Here is a 23,082-nt window from a genome sequence, read left to right as displayed (position 1 = left end):
CCTTTTACAATTGTGGTGCTTGATTTGGAGCAACAAGCAGGCCTTTTAAATAAATAGATAATATAATATTGTCTCTCATGTGACTATGGCAAAAGAATACTTTGTCTCCATTATAAGGTCTTGACCATTGCCTTTGGTTATACATCTATCTTTGAGAGCCTTATTGATCTAAGAAAGATGGATAAACGGTGGCTAAGATAACCTGTTATGTCGAGAGGAGCCAGAGGGTCCTCAGACCCCTCCCAATCTCCCTCGCCTCCCATCTCCTGATACTCAGGTTCAAAGTATGGGGCCTGGTCATAGAAGGATTGCTCTTCTCTCGGCGTCTGGGGCGACACCCTGGGAGTCGGCGCCGGCGGAGGGGTCGTAATGTCGACCAGCGGCTACCCGGATCCAGAACCGGATCCGGCGGGGCCCTGCGGCGTCGGGACCAAAGTCGGCGCCGGGGCCGAAGCACCCGGCCTGCTTGGGCTCCCAGTTGGGGCCGCGGGGCCCAAAGGCGACATAGCGGGACCCGACGGAGGAGAGAGCGACCTCATGGCCACGAGGAAGGCATTGATCTCCTCCGGCGTCGCGTTCAGCCCAGGGACCTGCTGGTATGGAGCTGGCAGCCGCGCCTGCGGTTCCGGCGGTCTCGCCTGAACCCCCGGCCGCATCGCGCGAGCTTCGGAGGGAGTCGGAAGAGCTATGTCGTCTCTTCGACGTCGTGTGCCTCTTACCTGAGGACTTGGAGCCCGAGGAATGGTGTCGACAAGCCGAGCTTCGATGACTGTGGCTCTGCGACCGGTCCTAAGACCTCTTCCTCGACCTGGACCGGGAACGACGCAGGCTGACTGCCGGAGCTCAAGGCGCTTACGGGACCGCTCCCGCCTAGCCTTCGACGTCAAGGCCCAGCAGTCGGGGCATGGTTTGTCATCATGGTCGGCCCCAAGGTAATACAGGCACTGGCGATGGGGGTCGGTAACCGACATCAGTCGGCTGTAATCTGCACAGGGCTTGAACCCCGGCATCCCTACCAGCACCAATAGTCTTACGACTCGAAAACAGGATCAAAAAGATCGAAAAAGTTAGTCAAAAAGTGACTAAGGAGTAATGCTTTTTCTGGATCTGCGCTTGCTGGCGCAGAAAAAAAAAGAACTGACATGAGGGCGGCGTCTAAGTACGACGTCATCCCGGCGCCAACAAAGCTGACGACGGACGCCGAGCCGCAGACGACGCCTACCGTCGCGCAGGGGTACTGCTACGCAAAACTTTCCGGATCCAGTCTGACGCATGGGGATATTCTAAGGTAAGGAATCTAACACTAAACTGTTTCTTTCAGATGTTGCTGAGCTGGTTCAGGTTGGGCTCCATCAGGTGGATACTCTGTTTCCCACAGGGTCAATATGAGGAATCCAGAATCTGTACCTGTCTGTGTGATGAGGTTTCCTCACAGTCTTTATTGCACTTTACCTTTTTTTGCAAATTTTACCAGCCCTACACAAAAAGTTTTTTTGTGCTTCTAATCCTCAAGCTAAAATTTCTCATGTGCTGACCGGCCTTGATATAGTTTAAACAACCTTACTGCCCTGAGGTATGTTCATTAGCAGGTTTATTTCTACAATCTAGTGCACGTTTTTCATGAATCCCTTATTTCTTTGTATGGTTTTATATATTGGATAGATCATAGGAGTTGCACGTTATTATATGTGCTCGTTTTCTTTGATTTCAACTCTTTGACTCAAGGTTTTTTTTAATGTATTAACTATTGCTAATAGTCCTTTTTCATACTACTTTAATGGCAGCTAGAAAAAAAATTACTGAGCTACACTTGTTGGTTTTAACTGTAATTTGTCTTTATGTGTAATCTTTTATTTTCAGGATTTGTAAATTATCGATAAAGAATATTTTGATTTGACTGCTTGAGTGCTGCTGAGGTTAATATACATTACAATAAATTTGTAACGCATAAGGCTGCATTCGAAGAGGCATCCCGGCATTAGCGGCTTTAAAGTAAAACAAGGAGATTGATCAAAACCCAGGAGGCCTATATATCAATTAGATAGGTCTTCAGAAGTTTATGGAAGACTGATTCGGAGGGCACGAAGTTGAGAGTTGAAGGCAAAGAGTTCCAGAGTTTGGCAGTTAAGAAGGAAAAGGAACAACCACCTCTTTTTGCCTTGCTGACCCTCGGAACATGTAGAAGTTTTTGTCCATTGGAGTGAAGTGCTCCCTCCTGATGGTAGGGATACAATCTTTTTCTTAGCTAGCAGGGTCCTTTCCGCTCACGCTCTCTGTAGACAAAGGTAAGGGCTTTAAATTTGATGCGGCTAACAACTGGCAGCCAATGAAGACGGCGCAAAGAGACCGCAACAGAGAAGCGAACCGGAATCTTCAGAATCAGCTGGGCTGGGGCATTCTAAATGATCTGCAGGCGGTGAAGCAAATACGATGGTAGACTTAAGTAGAGGCTATTACCATAATCCAGTTTTGAAGTTAGCAGAGCGTAAATTATGAATTGATGGCTTTCCTCAGGAATCAAGTGGATCATCTTCCAGACCGATTTCAGCGCGAGGAAACAGCTGGCTGACACACCTCTAACCTGAGGTTCAACGGGTAAGTTAGAGACATATTTGATCCCAAGATTTCTTAGCACAGATGAAAGGGCGGGGTTGGGGGAACCTAGCTCAGAAGACCAGCAGTTGTAGGCGTCTGGGTGACTGTCAGTGCCACACAAGAGTATCTCTGTTTTGTCAGAGTTCAATTTTAGGCAGTTCACCTTCACCCATCCCTTGAACGCAGTCAATGGACCCACCTCCTTCTCCTGGAATGAGGGCATAAACTGACTGTCGTCTGTGTAAGAGATGACCCTTATGCCCCATGCATCCACCAAATTAGCCAAGGGTGCCAATTAGATATTAAAAAGGAGTCGGACTTTGGGCAAATGTCTGAGGTACCTTGCACTCAATTGGTTTGGCGGAGGACATGAAGATGAGGGGTGGGGGGACCATTTGTGATCTGCCCTCAAGAAAAGACTTGAGCCAGGCTGGGACTTGGATACTCATGCCCCATAATCTATTCAGGTGAATGGAATTGGAAACTGTATCAAAGGCCACTTACAAGTCAAAAAGGACAACCAGGGTTACCACACCCAGATCAAGAATATCACTGATGAATTCAGCAACATCCAGGAGAGTGGATTCAGTGCTGTAGCCAGCACAAAAGCGAGACTGAGTGTCATGGAATAGATTGTTGTTTTCCAAAAAACTGGAGAGTTGTTGGTTGACCCACTTCTCCAACATTTTGACAGGACCCGGCAGCAGGGAGATAGGCTTGAAGTTGCTATGAACCTTAGGGTCTGCATTTGCTACCTTTAGTAGAGGTAGAAGCATGGCTTGCTTCCAACTCTGTGGCACTATAGCTGCCTCAAGCGATTAATTCATCAGTTTACGAAAGATGGGGTTGATCCTTGATGCAGTCAGTTTGAGGATATCCATGGGGCAAGGATCAAGTGGAGGTCCAAATTTGCCACTGGCCAGTAGAGTGGACGGGTTCTGAAGTGTGAGGTGATCAAAAGTGGAAAACAATGGTCTAGGATAGGTATTCCTATCCTAGATGGGGATTGGAGTCTCTTGTGAGGGAAATTTCTCGTAAATCACTTGGATTTTATTATAGAAAAAGTCTGAGAGTTACTCACACATCATGGCAGAAGGAATCAGGTTATTTTGAGAGGCACAGGGTGACAAAAGAAAGTTCACCACTCTAAAATATCTGCCGGTTTATTGGTGGCAGCGGTGAAAGAGGATCAAATGAACTCTTTATGCTCATTGTGTAATGCACTAGGAAAGTTATTTAGCGCTTTTTTATAAGTTGCTTTAGCATCCAGGTCATAAGCTTTCCTCCACTAGTGTTCAAGGTATTTGCAGTGTGGCCTATCTTTTTAGGTCTTGCGACCTATCAATGCGCGCAAGCGCATTGAGCGGAGCGAGAATTCATGTCCTCAAAATGCTCGTGAAACCAAGGGTTTCGTTCGTGCGGTTTTCCTTAAGTTCACGTGAATCACGTGACAAAACAAGCACGCGCATCAGCCTCCCTCCCTCCCTCCTAATTGCATTTTTTCACGGCCGCACAGCACATCAAAGGGCTTCTCCCAGCGTGTGCTGTGCGGCTTCTCCTCCCCTAATTACCAGCTTCCCCCATGTCTCCCTTGTGTGCTTCTCTCGTTGCTGCCTCCTTCCTGTACTTCTTCCTATGTTGCTGTCTCCCTCGTGGATTTCCCCCTCCACTCGTGTTGTTCTCTCCCTTGTGAACCTAACCCACCCCCCCCCACCGCTTGCATTTCCCGTACTTGTCTTTATTTTTTTCCTTTATCGCTGTATTTTCTTTTATCCTCTTTCCGCTGCAATTCATTTTTTCTCACGTATAGTTTTTCTTCTTTTTCGTTACATTCCTTTATTTTCCTTTGTGTCTCCCTTTTTCATAGGTAATGTTTCCTATCCCACTGTTCCGTCGTTCCTTTTCTCTTTCTTTCGTGTGTCTTTCTTTGATTTAAACACAGTCCCCACTCGTTAACTCATTTATATAATTTCAAGCGTGATGCATTTCTGGGGTTTGATTGTTAAAGCGGCAGCGCTAGAGTTATTTACCCGTATTGGAAGAAATGACTTAAGTGCGCCCCAACATCATGGCACCACCGTGTTTCTTCTTTAAGCTGTAAAAAACACTCCTTCTTTTTGGCCAGTGAGTGGATGAAAATGTATGTCATTCTAGGGGATGTTGAGGCCTCCTATATCTTGGTGAGGGGTAACATTGGCATCCAAGGGTTGCTGTCCGCCCTCCATTCTGCTACACAGCTTTATGTACCTAACGCGGCAACGTCACCTTTTTCAGCACTTTCCTTGCACATTGCCTTTTAAGCTCACCCTATACGTTAGCATGTTAGAACGAGTCACATATTGTAAATATTTTGACATAAAATGCCACTCATTGACATTTTCGGAAAGTTGCCATCCTCCTCCCTTGTTATCTGTCCTCTGCGAATTAAGTGTTTATAATTGCCTATTTCCCACGTGACATACGTATTTCTGCCGTATGCACACCTTTGTGTTGCGTAATAGTTAAACATTTCTGTGTTCTCCTGTGTAAAACGTTGAAAGTTATTGAACTCCAGTAATTGTAAATAAGGGTTTTGGATTTTTTGTTCTGTTACCGCTTTAAACATTTTTTTAGATACAAATCCATATAAGGTGGTTGGATGGATGTCTTAGATTTGTTTTACTGAGGCACGTTTACGTTAAGTTGCCGAGTAGCCGTACTAGAAGAAACTGGTTGAAACTGGTAAAATGCCAATGTGGCGGGCTACTGTGGAACTAGGCCCGCTCGTTTCGCCATGATTCTGCCCGCACTCTGAAAAACAGAAACCATGTTTATGCCCTCTAGTGGAATGTCAAGCAATGTAATGCTTCTGTCTCCCAGATATGTGCATATATGACCTTAACGTGCTTCTAAATGGCATCAAAGTAACTTTCGAAAGTTGACATTTTAACGTGACCCATTGTGAGAATGTATGTTTGCACGCACTTACAAAACGTTAACCCTATTTCATAGAACTGTGCTCCAGAATCGAACTACTCTAAAATGTGACACGACCAGTTCTCGCATCGTGCTTAATATCGAAGACTCGACCGTATGTGAGCTGTCGAAGCATTGGCAGATACGGGCATGGCGGCTGAGCTCTGTCATGCCTGCGTTTTAGCTTACAGCACCTTGTACCCTTTAACTTACAGTTCCGTTTTTAACAACGTAAACGTGAGCTCAAAATCTGAGCATGCAAACCGCCGTTGGCTTAAATGTTAAAACCGGCTGACCGAGTAGCCTATGGCAGCAACGGAAAAAACGAAACCTAAAACGTCGATATAAGTTTATTTAATACTTTTGGAGCGCAGTGCTAACTCTGGGCGAATCTTGGCTCTACGTCAAAAGTGCAGCCTAATCGCAGAACTCTAGAATTCGCAGCTAAAGTTGCCATGCATCTGCAGATCCTTATATATAACAAGCACTGGCGTTGCCAATAGGTCTCGCAGTAGGAAAGTTGGAGCTATTACAATTGCAAATAACAATGCCTTTTATTTTTGTTTTCATTTTAAAAACATAAAGGGCTTTGTCATTTACAAAACCAATAGCTCCAACTTTCCTACTGCGAGACCTATTGGCAACGCCAGTGCTTGTTTTTAAAACGGTAGTAAACCTAAGTGCTGAAGGAGTTCATCTCCCCTGAGATACTGCTTTTAAAGCAGCAATGCGGTCCAGAGCAGAGGAATGCCTTTTATTCACTCTGGCCAGGTCAGAGCCTACTGCCCCAGAAAGTTCAAGCGGGTTGCCTGTAATGCCTCTGAGAACAGCGGTTCAGAGCCTTGTCTCCAAGACCAGACTGTCTCAAAAGAGGGCTGCTGTTTCTTAGGGCAGACTATGGCAATTCTAAAAGGAACCAGGAAGTGACCTGACCATGCTAGTTTAATGATTGGATCCATCTGAATATTCAAGGAATGAGAAAAAATAAGGTCAAGTGTCTGACCGGTCTTATAGGTTGGCCCACCACATGTTAGGTCAGGTTAAATTCCTCTACAGTAGAGAGGAAATGTTTAGCTAAAGTCTAATTAGGATTGTCTGTGTGTAGGTTAAAGTCATCTAGCTGAATGAAGTTTGAGCGGAGAATGAAAAGTTGACCTATCAAGTCCGTTAGTAGGTTAAGTGATTCAGACAAACAGGTGGGTGTCTATGAACTTGTGGCCCTGTGACCGTGAAGGAGGGGTTAAGGTGACTGCAAAAGGGAGACCCTCAATGGCGCCCATATTAAGAGGTTTAGACATAGACCACTAGTAGGAGTCTCTATACATGATTCGAAAACCAGCTGGGGTGGAGAAGGCGATATCTGGGGCAGAGGAGTATGGGAGCCATGATTCTGTCTGGAAAAGAAGATCACATTTATTTCCTGAAAGTAGTTAGCTAATTTCAAAAGAACGTTTGGGGAGGGACCAACAATTAATTTGGAATGCTGAAAGGGAGGTTCCCTCCTGATCAATGTTGGGACAAGTAACCTCAGCAAGAGATGATATAAAAACAGGCACATGCGACTCAGTTAAGTATTTGAAAACAAAGCCACAGGATGGACAGATATTTTTGGCAAGCGCTCAGTAGAATGCGTAAGTCAAATTTGTGGCTACAACAGGCCAAAGTTGGCTGATTTTAATAGTCAGTAACTTATCTTTAGAGTAATTAACGAGAAAGGTGACTTGCTCAACTCACTGGCAGGGTTGCTGGCATTGGACGTGATCTGGGAATAGATGGGCACAGCTGGGCTTTCCATTGGTGCGCCTACTGCGTGCATCTGTGGCATATCTCGCTTTTTATCTGTTACGGATCCTACAATTCCAAACCACTAGAGCACAACCTACCAAAAATGGCGCCTCTGTAGCGGAATCAAAATAAAAGCACAATACACGCATCCAAAATTCCACAAGCCAAAGATTTTAAAAGGAATAAAAGTTTTTAGTTGCTTCTAATCATGGTACCCTTCCACAATCTCACACAGTAATAAATATGGCAAAGTTTCTTAACATTCAAAACAGGAATATGGCAGCCAAAAGGAAGTCACTCACCCCACTAAAATTATTTGGTGTCTGAACTCTAAATAGCCTAGATATCTCAATCTGTCAGTTTGAAGAGCTTAAATCGAAGGACTAACTGAACAGAGATTTACTTCAGGTGGGGCAGTGCAGAGTGTTGCAGAGTTTCTTGTAGGTCTTTGGGCTTCTTACGTCACCATTGAGTCCACATTGCGGTGACCCGTAATGCATGCTGAAGCATCTTCTGAAGCCTTGTACATCTTATCCATTTATGGCACCAAAGATTACTGTAATAAGCATCTGTATCAATTGAAATCTTTTTGGCCAAATATGATCAATATTTAGGACTGATCTAACCACCTTTCTTTGAAGTCACAAAGAAAGTAGTCTGTTTTGTAAAACACAATCAAAAGTTCAAAACGTTTTAGCACTCCCCTTCCATGCCTTTGTCACACACTTCATCTGTTACATCACTTCTGCTGGCCCTGGAGAATGCTCAGAGGACTGACGACTGCTGAGGTAACCACATTGTAAGGGGCCGCAGGCATTGTCTGTGGTATTTGCAGATGTGCAGGCAATGGCTCGAGCTAATCTTGGAGGAAATCTATTATCACTTGCTGTAGATCTCTCAGCAAAAAAACAAAACTTTTTGTTCCATTTCAGTGGCAAGTCTTTTTTGGTGATAGCTATGGTAAAACTTTGCATGGGGTGATGTGTTTTCCCGGAAGACCTCTGTAGGAACACCATGTTCTGCTATGAATCATTAAAGTTTTTTTGCTTGTTGTTGGTTTACCGGGTGTCGACAACAGGACCATTGTCGATAGACAATGTTTCATCAGCAACGGTGTCATCAATGTCCCAATAGGTGATATGGCTGTCGACAGAATATTTGTTTCTGTTTTCATCAATGTTACTGACAGTATCTACGCTGACAGAGAAAGGGTCCAACTGTGGAGTGAGGCCTTGATGGTCAACAACAAAACAGGAATTTTCTTTCCTACAGACACCAGCCACAAATAGTTCACCAACAGCGCAGATATCATTAATGACACCATAAATTGACTTTTTGGTCACATCTGCTTTGTGAAAATAACCACATTTCAAGACTCATTTTAGGCTTGACGATATTTTTCAATGACGATTTATGCATTGACTGAGGTGAATCTGACATGGAGCCTATGTATTCTGCTGAAAGCCATTTCTTATGTTGTTTTTCAGTGTATTGAAGTTCCCTCATGTGGAAAGCTTTGGAATGTGATAGAGGGACTGTTGGGGTAGGTCTTGGAGAGGGGACAAAGGCAGGCTTTGTAGCGCCTCAAAGCCCATATTTCTACAACAACCTCTATAAACCACCTTCCGGGTCATTTAATGTTCCTCGGCACCGTGCCCAACCAGCCCACCACCCGCTTTCAGAGTGGCTACAGTGCATTGGAAGGGGGCTGGGAAGTGGGAGCGCCGGTGGGTGTAAAGGGGGTAGTGGTAGCCATTGCAGTCAAGAATAAACCACAAATATGACATAATCCGCTGCAACAGGAAACATACAGAACCGTGTTCAGACAGAGGGCTGCTCTTCACTGGGGTTGGGGATAACACCGGAGCACCGGAGGGGGCTGGTTTATAGGCTGGATATAGAGACTGTGGGAGCCGTCATCTTAGGAGAGAAGAAGAGCTGCTGCTGCCTTCCACAATCCCCACCGCCTCCGCTTGTCTGGCAGCAACATAGGCAACACGGACAACAGGAGAGGGCGGGAGCAAAGGCCACACAGACAATGGGTAGCGCCTTGACTAAGAGCAGCAAGATAGATATATGTAAAGGAAACGAGAGTGGCTAAGGGCAAGCAAGAAACGTTGTGGGACCATTGATTGCAAAAGAAAAAAAAGTGCGACAAACAAAAAATAAATTCAAGAGTAAGAGCACATGTAACAGGGGCAGTCGCCACAAATGTAAAAATATACCCAAAGCCGGGACAAAGCGCAGCATTTCACAGATAAAAAGAAAGCAATTTAAAAAGGAACACGAAGCAACAAATTGAAATCGGTGGGCGTGGTCTAAGCCCACAGAGGGAATACAGCATGCCTCACAGAACAGCGCATGCACACTGCCTCTCGGCTCCAACTAAAAAACGATCATGCCTTTGTATATGTAAAATATGTGTATTAGCTGAAAGTGTTAGTGAGATGTGTTTACACACAAGATAAACACAGCAGAAGCAGAATGGAAATCCATGGGTTGGTTTCAAGTTAAAAGAAACATAGTGATATGTAGCCAAGCGGTGAAATGTTTTACTCTTTGGGATTACCGATAATAGGTACCCTATTTCCACCAGTAATTAACAGGCAATTCCCCCTCAAGATAGCAGGCAAAACTGCAAAGGCCATCGTCCTCAGTTGAGTAGCCTCATACATATATACATGTCATCTAAATGACACCCTATAAAAAGGTACCAAACCCGTGCTCCTCATAAAATCTAAACAATAAGTCCTTGTGTACAAGTCCTCCAATAGATAACCTCTGCCTATGAAACTCCTCGAAGGGAAAGCCTCTGGGTGCTCAATCTCTCTCAGTCTTACTCCTGCCAAATTGACAATTCTTCATTGATAGATCGTGCGCAAGTACTACCGATCACATACATCCTTAGAACAATAATTCCTCATGATCATGCCTCTTATGTGTACAATTTACACCACCCATGTTTGAAAGAAAAGGTAATGTGTCTGCTTTCTTATGTTGTTTAAAGAAATGACCACTGTTTTCTACACTCCAACAAGAATCACACACACAAAAATGTCTAGTGCAATTATTCTTTGAAGGTTTAGCCATCCAGTTGCATGCAATTCCTCCAGGGCACTGACAGGATGAAAAAGCTGTTTACCTTCTGTGAAGCTCTTCCTGGTGGATATTCTATCCAACTGCTGATTCATCACCTGGTGAATATTCCCCCAGGCGTCAGACTGGATCCGGGAAGTTAAGAGCATTACTCCTGCGCACCTGTAGGCAGCATGGTGCGGCTCCGCACCAACACAATTCCACTCCAAAAGTAAAGAACGGGCCGCATATAAGCACCACCCAAGTACGCTGATGTCAGTTACTTTCAAAGGCTTATCTGCACATTCAGAGGCAGAGGCCCCTTGCAAACTCGTTTGACCAGTGTGTAGCTTTCCAGTTTGGGACCTTTTAGATGGAAAAACAGTCAACTCCAAAGAATGGGCATGTGAGAGGGTCATTGAGGAATCTGCAGTTAGACAGAGTATGACCACAAAGAGCATTACCGAAGGTAAGCAAATTGTTCTTCTGATAGATACTTTTAACCATGATTACCACACCTTATGAACAGATACTAAAGCAGAGCCTCGCCAGGTGGACGGGATATGTATGGAATGGCTTAGATCTAGAAGTTCTGTGGACCAAATGGGCAAAATACCCCTCTCGGCGGACCCAACTAGCAAGGCAACAATGTTTCATGAACATGTGCACTGATGTTCAAATAGCAGTTTTAGAGATATCTAGGACAGGCACTCCGTGTGCTAACGCACCAGTAACCGCCTTGGTTAAAGTGTAATGAGCGCCTAATCCTTCAGGGGGCTGTTTCGAAGGGATAGCACAGCATATTTTTATGCAGCAGCCTAACCACCTGGATATGGTTTTTAGCTTCACTGCTTTGCTCTACTTTGCTTCCACGACACCCACAGAGAGTTGATTGTCCACCTGATGGTCACTAGAACAAGCAATGAAAAAACGGAGGGCTCTCATAGGGTCCAAAAGATGTAGTCTCTCCACCTCATTAGAGGGGTGGCATTGGGCAAAGAGAGTTGAAAGGGTGATAGCCTGCCTGACATGGAAAGGTGTTACTACTTGATCACTGGAGGGCCGGAACATTGCTTTGCCGAAGTGCCCAAGAGGTTAGCCGTTAAGGCCTTGTTAAATGGTAAAAAAGGCCCAGTAGGTGCATGGCCCGGCTGAAGAACCTTCATCAAAATGTTTGTTTTGACTTATATAGTTTGGAGCTGCAGGCCAAGGAACTCTGCAGCCTGTTGTATGATCAGAGTAAAAGAAGCACTCTCCTCTGTAGAGGGACCAGTGGGAGAGAGAGGTTTAGTGTCTACGGAGGTGTTCAAACCACTAGCATCCTGTAATTCAGCATACCAATTCCCCTTACCATATTGTGGGGCTAATTTGTCCCGTCATCATAGTAGTTATTGTCAGAATCTGAGCCAAAGAGCTGATGTAAGGTATGAGCTCTGCAACATGGAAAGGTGAGGTATCGGAGTCAGAAGGATTGGCTATCGGCTGCACTGCAGTGGGACTGGTGCACACCTTGGGTCAAAGTTGAGATGAAGCCTCCTTGGAGTCGGAGACTACTACAAGTTAACAGCTTCTCTCCTGGCACTGGCAGTATAGGAATCTATGTTAAAGGAGCCGGAACAAGGAGTGAATCAAGAACCGGAGTCTGTTCGAAGCCAGTGCAGAATCTAAAGTGGGTTCAAGACCCACAGATGCTGCAGAGGGCAAACCAACCGGCTAGACCACGACAGGAGGCCTCTGTTGATCCTTAAGGCCCAAAGGTGAACGCTGGAGCTGGAAGCATGTCAAATATATGCACAATGCTGCAATGTCGCCAATGGACAAGGAATTTTGAGTTGCATTAGGGCTAAATTCGCAACCAGCTCTTCAGGAGTTGAAAACAGTCTCATGCCCTTTCTGGAGTTTCAGAGAGGCAGAAACGAATGTATGCAGCCCAACTCATCACTTTCAGAATAGAATATTTTTGATGAGTGGCGCAATGCTTTTCAGCTGTGGGATCCAGTTTAAATCCCAGGGGAATATTCACAAGGTGAGGAATCTGCGATCAGAAGTATCAATCAGGAATATTGCATTCCTCTGAGGCATTTCCCTGCTGAATGAAATTTCTAAATGGCTTGTCCCACACTACATAGAATCCTTTCAGGTGTATCGCAGGCCATCATAAATGTACAATTCATGAGCATGTCCCATCACGCATACTCTGAGAAGGTTGGCTTGAGAGATCATAATTCCTAATGGATATAGACTTCTATTACATTCATTTATATGTCATAGGTCAAACTTAAAAAGAGATGTGTTGATTGGACAAACCTGCTCCTGTTGCAACGCTTTCACAAAGGCATTCTTCAGCCTGTTAGTGTGCTCAGCCTTCAGGGCTTTCTTCTGATTGGATGTCATGCATTGCTCACAAAGAATCTTCCCACTCTTCTCCTGCTTCCAATGTGGGGTAAAGTCCGTGCGGCATTGAGCACAGATAAAGGGGTCCATTCGCAGTAGAGAGGAACAGACTTTCCCTGCATGAAGAAAGCAAAGTTTGTCAGATGTGATTACAAAAGAAAAGGTGTGTGGGTGGGGACACTTGGCACACAGTGTAGTACTTCAGGTGCAAGACAGACAGAATGCCCTAGAATCATGTGTGCTAGCCCCAATCTTCATGTTAAATGAGGCATGACAACCATCTATAGCTTGTGTGATTTAAAGGTGGCTAAAGAATTTAAGTTTAAGGTTTTAAATTGGTCTTTGTAATTACAGTGGGACGTAAACAAAGGTTTTAAAATGATACCAAAGCTGTGCTGTGCATTTTCTATAAAAAGAAAAGACTCTGCCGCCATCACTTCAATACGTTTATTTTCTGTTTCCAATATTTAGTTTTCATCCTCCTTACAAACTACCATGTGAGTCACAAGCATGACCAGCACTTTTAAGTAACACACTTGCGAAAAACAGGAAGTGACAAGGCAACTTCGAAACACGTTTCTGTTACAGATGGCTATAGATTTTAGTACCCACTTGTTGTCAGAAGGAATATTTTGCATTCCAATTCCAAACAAATATCCAGAACAGATAGCCTCAATACTTAAGTTCCCATGCTCATTGTTAAAAATGAAGAAATGTAGGTTTACTGTTCAATTTGCTCTACTTCTTGTGATTGCCTAAACAAGGACTTAAGCTTTTGCTTAAAAAGGTACCCAAGCTGTGAAAAATGGAAAGTTCTAGAGTCAATCACTTCAACCTTGCTATTTTCTTATCTTTCAAATGTTTTGTTTTTCCCACCAACACCCCACACCCCCTGTCAAGTGAGCCACAAGCATTATGTGAGCTGCAATGGCCAGTGCTTGTAAGTCACATGCTTGTGAAATACTGTAACATAGGACGTGACATGCAAAGCAACTTACATCCCGTAAGTGTCAAAGAACACAAAGAGAGATGGCAAGTTTTAAAGAGATAGGTGAGTGGGCCTAAATTAGAGGGATTACAGTTCTATGTTTAAGTAAAATTAGCAACTGCCGCTACCATTTAAAGCTGTATTACAGCACTTATGGTCACATGGCCATTCAACTCACAGGACACACCTGGAAAGTTTTTCATAAATGTTTCTAGATACAGGTTTAGAACAGACGAATACCCCTATGTATATTTACAGTAGACTCTCTTCCCATGTCCCAAACCACAAACAGGACCAACTAATGTTAACAGCTATTAATCAACTGTATTTCTCTGGCGGTTTATAAACTGTGAATACGAAAAATCTAGTAGGAGACAATACCGTCACACCACCCACATGTCTGCGAGTAAATGACATTGACTCTGTGACCAAAAACCTTTCTGCAATCATGTTCTGTACTCGGACTAGACAATCGTTACTTTTCAAGGTACATTACAAGCCATTGTTTTTTTTATGTAGTGTCTTTTTTTCCTACCTTGGCTGTCAATGACACTTTGCACCACCTCTTCCAACCCCACCATGTAGATGAATTCGCTGTTGGCGGCACTCGGAAGGAAGTGAAGCAGCGGTGCAGGAGGTTTGGGAGGTGGGATCTCCAGCAGGGTCTTCTCCAGCTGCTTGCGCAAGGCAAGCTTGGCAGCTGCCTGTGAGCTGGCTGCATCATTCATCGAGCTGGGGCTTGGCAGTGGAGAAGACACCCTGCTTACAGCTCCAGCCTGGATGTGAGAAGCGAGGTTCATATAGATGGCCGATGAGGAGGTTCGCTGGCAGGGTACTGAGGAACTGGTCTGCTAAAAAAGCAAATGGAAGGATAACCAGCCAGAGTCCATGTAAAATAAGAAATTTAAACAAAAAAATGTGTTTGCCACCCAAAAACAATGGCCCTCTTCAGTATACAGCCTCCCTATAGTCTCATAAATAAATCAAGAATATAGCTATGAATAACAATGGCCCGGTAAGTTACCAGGCACAGCACTCACAAGCTCGGAATGCAATAAAATGGGATCAGAAGGTACCCCTGTAAACAGTCTGCACTACATAAACGATTTAGTATATAGACCATTTAGAATGCCGGAGGCTTCTTTAAAACTTTGTGCCTCATTTACTATTTTGCCAAATGAGAAGAATGCCATAAACCGGCGTGCCTCCTGCCCAGGCAAAACTGCGGGTTCCCTGGCATATTTAATCGTGGGCTTACAAAAAGGTGGCACCATGGCAAAACATTTTCTAGCACGCTGATGGTGATCTCCTGACCTATTGGGCAACCGTCACTTGTTTTTTCTGCCCTAGTCCGCCATGCGATCAATGCATGGCAGACATGCGCATCGAAAGTCCAGAATGGTCCCAAAAGGCAAAAAGAAAACTCCCTGTGCGTCAGGGGCATTCCTTTTTTTGTTTAGAGAAGAGAAACTCTTACTTTGGGAATCTGTTTTCTGAGACAAAACATGTTAGCTGAGCGGGCACTTTAAATATGGTGTTCGCGTTGCAAACCTTTCAAGCAGGGAGGGGAGCCACTGCAGCAGAGGCTCTCTTTATACACAAAGATTCCTGCCAGGCAGTCGGGGGGTCTCTAAACAGGGTATAATGCCTCTAATACTGCAGCCTTCATGAAATGTACTTGAAGCAAAACCCCAAGCACATTCCTCTATCTGGAGGTAAGTGTTCCCTTCATGCTACACTAGGACTGGAATAGAGAGAATCATATACATTCAACATTCCTCTCAATGATTAAGTACATAAAATTGAAATGACCCTAAAACCCGAATCCAAATAACCCCAATGATGAATTCTTCCCTGACACTGTCCTTCATGGAACAGGAGTTGCTATTCAAACTAAGCCTCCATGGCTGTGGCACACGATGTGCCTTCTGACCTGCGTCTGTGGTACAGAAAAAATTGGGCCACCATCACCCAGCAAAGAAGGGGAAAATCTCCATGCATAATTTTTCTTACAAAGAAAACCTTTTAATTGAAAACCACCTCATACCTGCTGATAGTTGATGGTAGGGTTCATGCTTGGGGTGGAGGTCCTAATCAGTCCAGGTTTGGGAGTTACCCGCTGACTTTGCAGCTGTGCAGGATTTGGTGCGATGACTCGCTGAGACATGAGCATGTGGGGGAGGGCGGTGTTTGTGACAGACCTGATGACACTGTGACTCTAGAAATTTAAAAAAAAACAGAAAAGTATGTATACAAAGATCCAAAAATTACCGGACCACAAAATCCCAACCTAGAAACCACTTCCAAAATCATTCATATTATACTCAGAAAATAACACAAATCACATGGAATGAATACCAGGCTACAGGCTTAATGGTTAATGTGCTGGAGAGGCAGGAATGGCATGCAATCACTACAATGGGTCAGCCAGTAGTGCTGTTGTCCCTGCACCTGCATGATCCGCTGCCCACGTATGTAGTGTGCTACTGAATCTGAGCATCGCTTTGGAAGAAAAATTGAAGTCCGTAACACGACAAAGGACGCAAAAACCATCTTTAAGGTAATTTATTTTTGATAAAATAATTACAATGGTAATAAAACCGGCTTCCCATCCCAGAACAGTGGGCTGAAAGACCAGAGTCTAATTAGCAAGTCACACGTTTAAGTGTGAGCGGGGCGACTTATTGAGTTTCAGCACATTGAATTACTGAGGACGAGGAAAGGCGTCACCTCACCTTCGGGGCTCGGAAACCCATTTCGCACATTTTATCAACTCTTATGCTCCCTGTGTTCTGTCTGTAGGTTTGTTATACTGCTATTGGTATAAGCTGAGATGTATACAACTTGAGAAGCACAAGTGCCCTTTTTGATGCTCACTTTAGAGTAGTCCGTGACGTAGGAGTAATGTCCAAGGAGACACTGAACCCTGCGTACTTACTTCATAGCACATAATCTTTGGCTACACAGGTGCATAGGATATAGGAACTGAAGTAACGGGCACATACAGGTCATTGCATGTTATTACACTTCTGGTTTATCTGCTAGCAAGACAGATTGCTGCTGTAGACACGAAGGTGCCAACTAAGACTGAAGGTTTACCTGGCTTGCTCTAACTTAAGTTTGGCATCAGTCAGTAAGGCCTACCTAGGACAGTGTATTCAGTTGTCAGGGGCATGGACGACGGTAAAGGCAACATTCGTGGTGGTAGACAGTCTCTGTATAGCATTACTTCATAAGATGTTACTTCTCAATCTAATTCATCAGACTTTACCCCGTCTCTGTTGTGATGCCAGTAAATCCCTCCAATTATTGGGCATGGCCTGAATTCCATTACCTTTTTTCCTCAATGTCTTTCCCACTCAGCAGCTCAACATCAAGAGTGTATCAACTTTACAGCATTTGTGATTTAAGTACGTAAAATTTGGCCCACCCACACCAGCCACTAAAAACCTCAAAATCACACAAAACAAGGTAAATAGCTTTCATAGCCACGGCCACCCTCACCTGAAGACGTAGGACGGCATACAAGAACTGTATAATGTGAAGTGCAATTTGATAGCTTTTCATCAATCATGTTATCTCTACACTTGGGTTACAGTGATAAATGTTTATCAGTACTTTGAAGATCAGCCTTAGGCCTTTGCAGGAAAGGCCAGCTCTTACAGCAGCCTGTGATGCGATTTGACAAGGCTCTGTGTGGTGGGATGCGACAGTTCTAATAATCCACAGCCATAACGGCAAATGGGAACAAATACTAAATATATATACCTTCCTCTACTTTCCTAAAATTCTTTCGATTCCATCACTATTGAAATTGGCAGACGTGAAAGATCCAATAATACCAATTTAAGATAGATTGCTTCTACCTCGTCAGTTTCAGAGTGTTTCTACTTTATAGTACCTCCAACCCAACGTTCCATAAAGTATGTTTATCAATTAATTATTTCGGTTTTATGACACACAAATACGTGTTTAAGGGTGCAGTATTGATATTTCTTATGAGTCAGTTTCTCGTGTTGTTGAGGGTGAATAGTTGATTCAGTTGTTTGATCTGAACAGGAGCAGCGACGGGCGCAAGGTGGTGGGGCACGGCACCACAAGTCGAGGAAAAACAAAAAGTAGTGCGCCAAACCTACTTAAAAGGCCAGAAGGTAACTGAGCCAAGTAACAGGGCCAGTTGTCAGGCACAGGAACCACCCACTGAAAGGAGGGTCAAATGTGAAAATTAGCCACACAAAGGGAAGGAATTTAGGCAAAGACATAAAGGAACAAATGGGGAGTGAGGGGCATGTTCAATAGAGGAGATATTACATGTCTAGCAGAGCAGTGCATGAGCGCTGACTCTAGCCTCGACCTAAAAACTAGTAGGAGTCCCCACTTAACTGATCAAGGGGTCTGGTAGGATAAAGGCAGCAGGGTTTCTCTAGGATTGTCTGCATACTGGCATCTTCATGCACAACCAAACATAAATTTAAAGGCACACCTGGAACTGGATGCCAGTAGTGAGGTAATGGCCCTTTGGTTTTGTCCACTTTACATTGCCTTCCAAGAGGTAATGGATTTTATGCCAATGGTCAAGACCCTCAGATTCCTCACTTTAGGAAGATCAGACTGAAAGGCTCGACATTCTTTGACCAGGTGGCAATTATAAAACTATTTCCTTTCATCAATCGAGCCCTTTAAAAACCGAGCACTTGTGTAATTAGTGCTGATTAAGCTACTTTTGAAATTTAAAAATATTTTATGGATAGGATCTTATAGCCAGTTTGTTGGTAGAATAAATTATCCCAGCAATATGAAGAAGACAGGACATCCTAGTGGGAGGCGTGTTATCTAATTCAGTACTTACCTGCTCACTGTAAACAGAAAGATAGCTACAGAACAGGCCAGAACTCTCCACCATCATCCAAGGGGGATTGTATTTTTTGCGACAATTCATTATTAGGTTTCAAGAAAGCAGTACATAAAAAGGGAATTGCACAGCTACTTTTATGGTCATGCCTGTAAGAGATCAGTACACAATGATTTCTTGGAAGGGGGATGCTGCAAAGCATGCGACTAAACGAAAAAGACAGCACTAGTCATTGGAGCAGGGTTCCTGGAAACAGTGCAGCACGCATTACAATGTACTCACCTGCATAGTTCTTAAATTCTGAGGATCGCCCCCTTGGGCACCGGGCCGCGAGGGAAGCTTGGACAGACCCTGCTGTCCAATGTGTGCAGGAGACGGCTGGACTATGGATGCTGCATTCTGGACAACTGGGGCCTGCAAGGAGAAAATGTAAATAAACCATGGATAAGAATTGTGAGCATTCTGCCTGAGTGTAATTCACTTAAGGAAAGCAGCAATGATATACATGGAGGATCCAGCTAGTAAGCAGAGGCCAGAGCCTCACTGGAACCACCAGGCCTCACCTTCTGCACGACATTCTCTTTTTGTAGCTGACTCTGCCGAAGTTTCTTTAACAAAACAAGCCTTGCCTCTTCAAGCCGCAGCTCGTCTCGGAGCTGTTTGATGAGCTGTTGCCTCTCTTCTAAGTCTTTACCCTATGGAAAAATAAGTGGTGCAATTAAGAACCTGGAAATAGAATTCAGACAAGAGGAAGAGTCAAAGGCCTTGCAGGGATTCAGTGCAAAGACAAGACACAACAGATGGACACTCCGAGAGAAGAGGGAAGCTGTGAAAAAGAAAGATGCAGCACATCTACAGGGAAGAAAGAGAACAAAAGAGGAAATAGGCAGGGAATGACGCAGTCTGCCAAGAAGGCAGCGAGCAAGCAGGAGGATGAGAAATACAGGGAGAGATGCAGCTCAGCAAGAGCGACCATATGGATCGACGGATCAGACAAAAATGCAAGGATGGACCCAAAGAGGGGGAAGAGGAAGCACAATGAGATAGAAAAGAACACATACATCCGAGAGGGAAAAGAGAAATGCTATGACAAACAAAGAGTAACATGCAATCCGTCCAGCAGAAACAGAAGGCAGAAGATGGGCTAGAACAAAAAGGGAAGCATGTGGCCCATGGAGTGGAACATGTTACTTATCTTTGATAACAATTTTTTCAACTGGACCTCATACTGTAGAAAAACTTTCATCTAATGAACAACATACAACCACTAAACCTGATCTAGAAAACATTTTAGTTTGTGGCAATAAGATCTAGATGACACCCGAGCATTTCTTGGCTTAGAGTCACACAGAAGAGGGCAGTGCCTGATGAAATTTGACTCTGAGACTTTTCAAATGACATGACAATGGATAAGCCTGCAGAGGCGATGGTGCTCGGAGCTTCCAGTTTCTTTAAACATGGGTAAATGTGTCTTTCAAGCATTGCTGCAGCATCCTCATGCCCCAGCTATTGTGTAGAACAGTTCATATAAATGAGACCATGATGCTCAGAGGAAAGACTCAAGACACTGACATCCAAAGGAACTCTTTTACCTATCAAGCGCCAAGTATTGATGACTTGACCGGAAATATGGCAGATTTAGGGGTAGTTAGGACTTTCAAGGGGAAGTCTGGAAATCTAGTTGTGCCTTTTAAAAAGAGAATGCTGTCAGTCAATTTTTCAGGGTCTGACAGATGAATATTCCTTACATACTTAGATGCCTGCAACCACCTCTGTGCAATTGTGGTGGATGCTTGGAGCAGATTTCAGGACGAAAATTAGGGCCTGGTATTGATAATGGTAACTGCCGGTAAAGAACTAGAAATATGCTGTTTCGACTTGCATCAAAATGTCAAAAAGCATCCTGTACGTAGACTGCACAATCAGTTCTCCTGATATAGCTGGGAAAACCAATTGACCTAAAATCCTTAGCATCTTCATGCTCTCACCATTATTTGTACCATAAAAAACCTCAAATAAACCTCAAATAGATTCTGAAATTAAATAACAGTACTTCCAGCATCTACTGTAAGAGGCGTATTACTTCTTCTAGCTGACACTGGAGGAATTAATGGTATTTATGGTGAAAAAGAAGAGGACTATAACCACAAGGCATGTTCATTTTCCATAATAATTAGCAAAGACTGACTTCTATTACCATGTTCAACTCTGTGATTGAAGATGCCTTCAATCCAGCGGAGGTTAAGAAAATACTGACTTCAGCTGTCAGGAAGATTCCCTGCAGAACTGTATGGATGTTTTCTATCGCTACATAGAAGTGTCTTTCAAAGATGGGAAGGGCACGTCTGAAGTTGCAGTGGATTTTCATACCTAGAAGTGGTTAAACTAAAAGAAAATGGATGAATGAAATTTGTATAGTGAGTCAGATGAACATCAAGGGTGTCCTGGCACCAGTATTAGGCAGGATGAAATAGCAAACGGCTGACCTTTGACATGTTTAACAGCAGCTTGTTAAAAGACATGAGCACTCTATTTGGATTATAATAATGTAGGCTGACCTTTCTTGTATAAAGCTCTATAACTTCAAGCATTTTAAGTGAATTTGCTTTAGTATTAGCAGCGAATGCAACCTCTTCTGATGATGTGTGATAGACTGATGGCGAGGGATGTTAATCAATAACCTGGCTATAGCATTTTGCACCATCAGGAGCTGATGCAGTAGGTAGTTAGGCAAATCCTGGTATAAGACCACATATGAATAATCCACCTTGGAGGTGATTATTGAATGGACTGATGAATAATCTTCAAAGTAATGTCATGGACAATTTTCAGAATTTTTCTTAAAGATCGTAGCAGTCCAAAAGAAGCGGTGGCCACCGGCACGACTTTCAGACTAAAAGAGTGGTCATTATCCAATTTGCTACCTAAGTTCATAGTCTCTAATATTTGGCATTCACAAGCTAGACCTTAGGTACTGGGAAATTGCCACAAAATAACTTTACATTTTTTTCCTGAATTTATCTTCAGAGAGCTTTTATTCATCGATTCCACCACTCCAATAAGGCAATTTTTGAAAGCTTCTTGAAACTCACTGTTTGCTTTTTGGAAGGAAATTGTGAGTAGAATATCATCCGCATATGAAACCACCATGAAGCCATATGACTGAATTATAGTAGCAAGCAACGCCATATTTACATTAAATAATATGGGGCTCAAATGCGGCTTTGCAGAAGATGAGAAAGGAGGAAAGTGGACAATGTGGTTTCTATCCGACAGGAAGGTTTAGAGCCAGCTCTGTGCTACATCACAAACTCCTATATTGCCCATTGTTCCAAAATACTGGAGCAAGATATGGTGTCAAAGGCAAGTAAGAGATCTATGATCACCAAAGGGGATGATTGACTTTTATCTAAGCTCACCTTAATGAATTCGAACACCTCAAGAAGTGCCGATTCGGTGCCACAACTTGGTCAAAAGTGAGACTGAGTACTGAAAAGTTGGTCATGTTCTTCAAGGTAGTTAGAGAGCTACTTGTTTATCACTTTCTCTTGCATTATGGAGACTCCCAGACAAAGAGATATAGGCCTATAGTGTGCCAGTATTAAGGTCATATACAGTATAGTAATGTTACCCACAATGATTGGTTGAAACAGAAGATTACTATAGCTAATCTTGTGGCATGCTTGAGTGGCTTTAGGATGTTTCAAACTTGAAACTTTTATCTCTGGTCATGGATGTTACTGTTGGGACTACAAATTGCTTTCCTATTCTCAAATTTAATTGAAGCAACATCTCACCTTGAACATCTCAAGATTGGCCAACTTGAGTCGGTCTTCAATGCGAGAGTAGCCACGTGGACTGGATGCCTCATTATCTGAGAGAACAATGATGTCTGGAGAGGGGGTCAATCGTCCTCTGTCCTGGTCACTGAAAAAAGAAGAACAAATACCAATCAGAAAATCAATAAAGAATCATCATCGTGAGTTATCATAGACGTTACAGACCACCAGAGTGATCTGAAATGTCAAAGGATTGATGGTAAGGCAGAAGATTAATTACCTGAGTTCAACAAATTTAACAAGGTGACCTAAAATTGGGTAAAGGAAAGATGCTATGAGTTTAAAGAAGATGTGCTTTGAGCAAATAGGCGAGGAGGAGAAAGGTAGAGAAAGAGTGAGGTGACAGACGATTGGTTAAATGAGAGTGACATCAAAAGTGCTACACAGTGAAGATGGATGGGTGCAGGACAATCATCTGAGGAACCCTCGAGGCGAGGAATTGCCCAGACTGGTTAGCGGAGAATGACCAGAAGAGCAACAGGTCTACTGTGAAGGGGTCATAAGTGAAAGGTATGATAAGCTATAGCATGATACAAATGACTAATAGAGTAACATTAGAGGAGACTCAAGTTAATAGAAGCTGGATTATTAGGAGAAAA

At 43.6% G+C, this 23,082-nt stretch overlaps 1 protein-coding gene across 12 annotated transcripts in view; it reads right to left on the bottom strand.

Annotated features, from left to right (window-relative positions):
* Positions 1-23,082, bottom strand: part of GATAD2B (GATA zinc finger domain containing 2B) — a 283,029-nt gene that overhangs the window by 29,975 nt on the left and 229,972 nt on the right. For 8 of the 12 annotated variants that reach the window (XM_086947557.1, XM_086947553.1, XM_086947555.1 and 5 more), the window contains exons 3-8: positions 22,442-22,571; positions 19,208-19,339; positions 18,927-19,058; positions 15,840-16,010; positions 14,328-14,643; positions 12,718-12,920 (exon numbers count right to left, since the gene is read on the bottom strand). In XM_086947557.1, the coding sequence (XP_086803683.1) occupies positions 12,718-12,920; positions 14,328-14,643; positions 15,840-16,010; positions 18,927-19,058; positions 19,208-19,339; positions 22,442-22,571 (1,084 nt within the window). The remainder of the gene's footprint in view (positions 1-12,717; positions 12,921-14,327; positions 14,644-15,839; positions 16,011-18,926; positions 19,059-19,207; positions 19,340-22,441; positions 22,572-23,082) is intronic. The other 4 variants (XM_086947560.1, XM_086947556.1, XM_086947551.1 and 1 more) reach the window with 1 other exon arrangement.

The sequence above is a fragment of the Lissotriton vulgaris genome, chromosome 12 (genome assembly GCF_964263255.1).
Source record: "Lissotriton vulgaris chromosome 12, aLisVul1.2, whole genome shotgun sequence".
Lineage (NCBI taxonomy): Eukaryota > Metazoa > Chordata > Amphibia > Caudata > Salamandridae > Lissotriton > Lissotriton vulgaris.
Note: the sequence above shows the minus strand (reverse complement) of the source record. Positions and strands in the feature narration are given on the sequence as shown.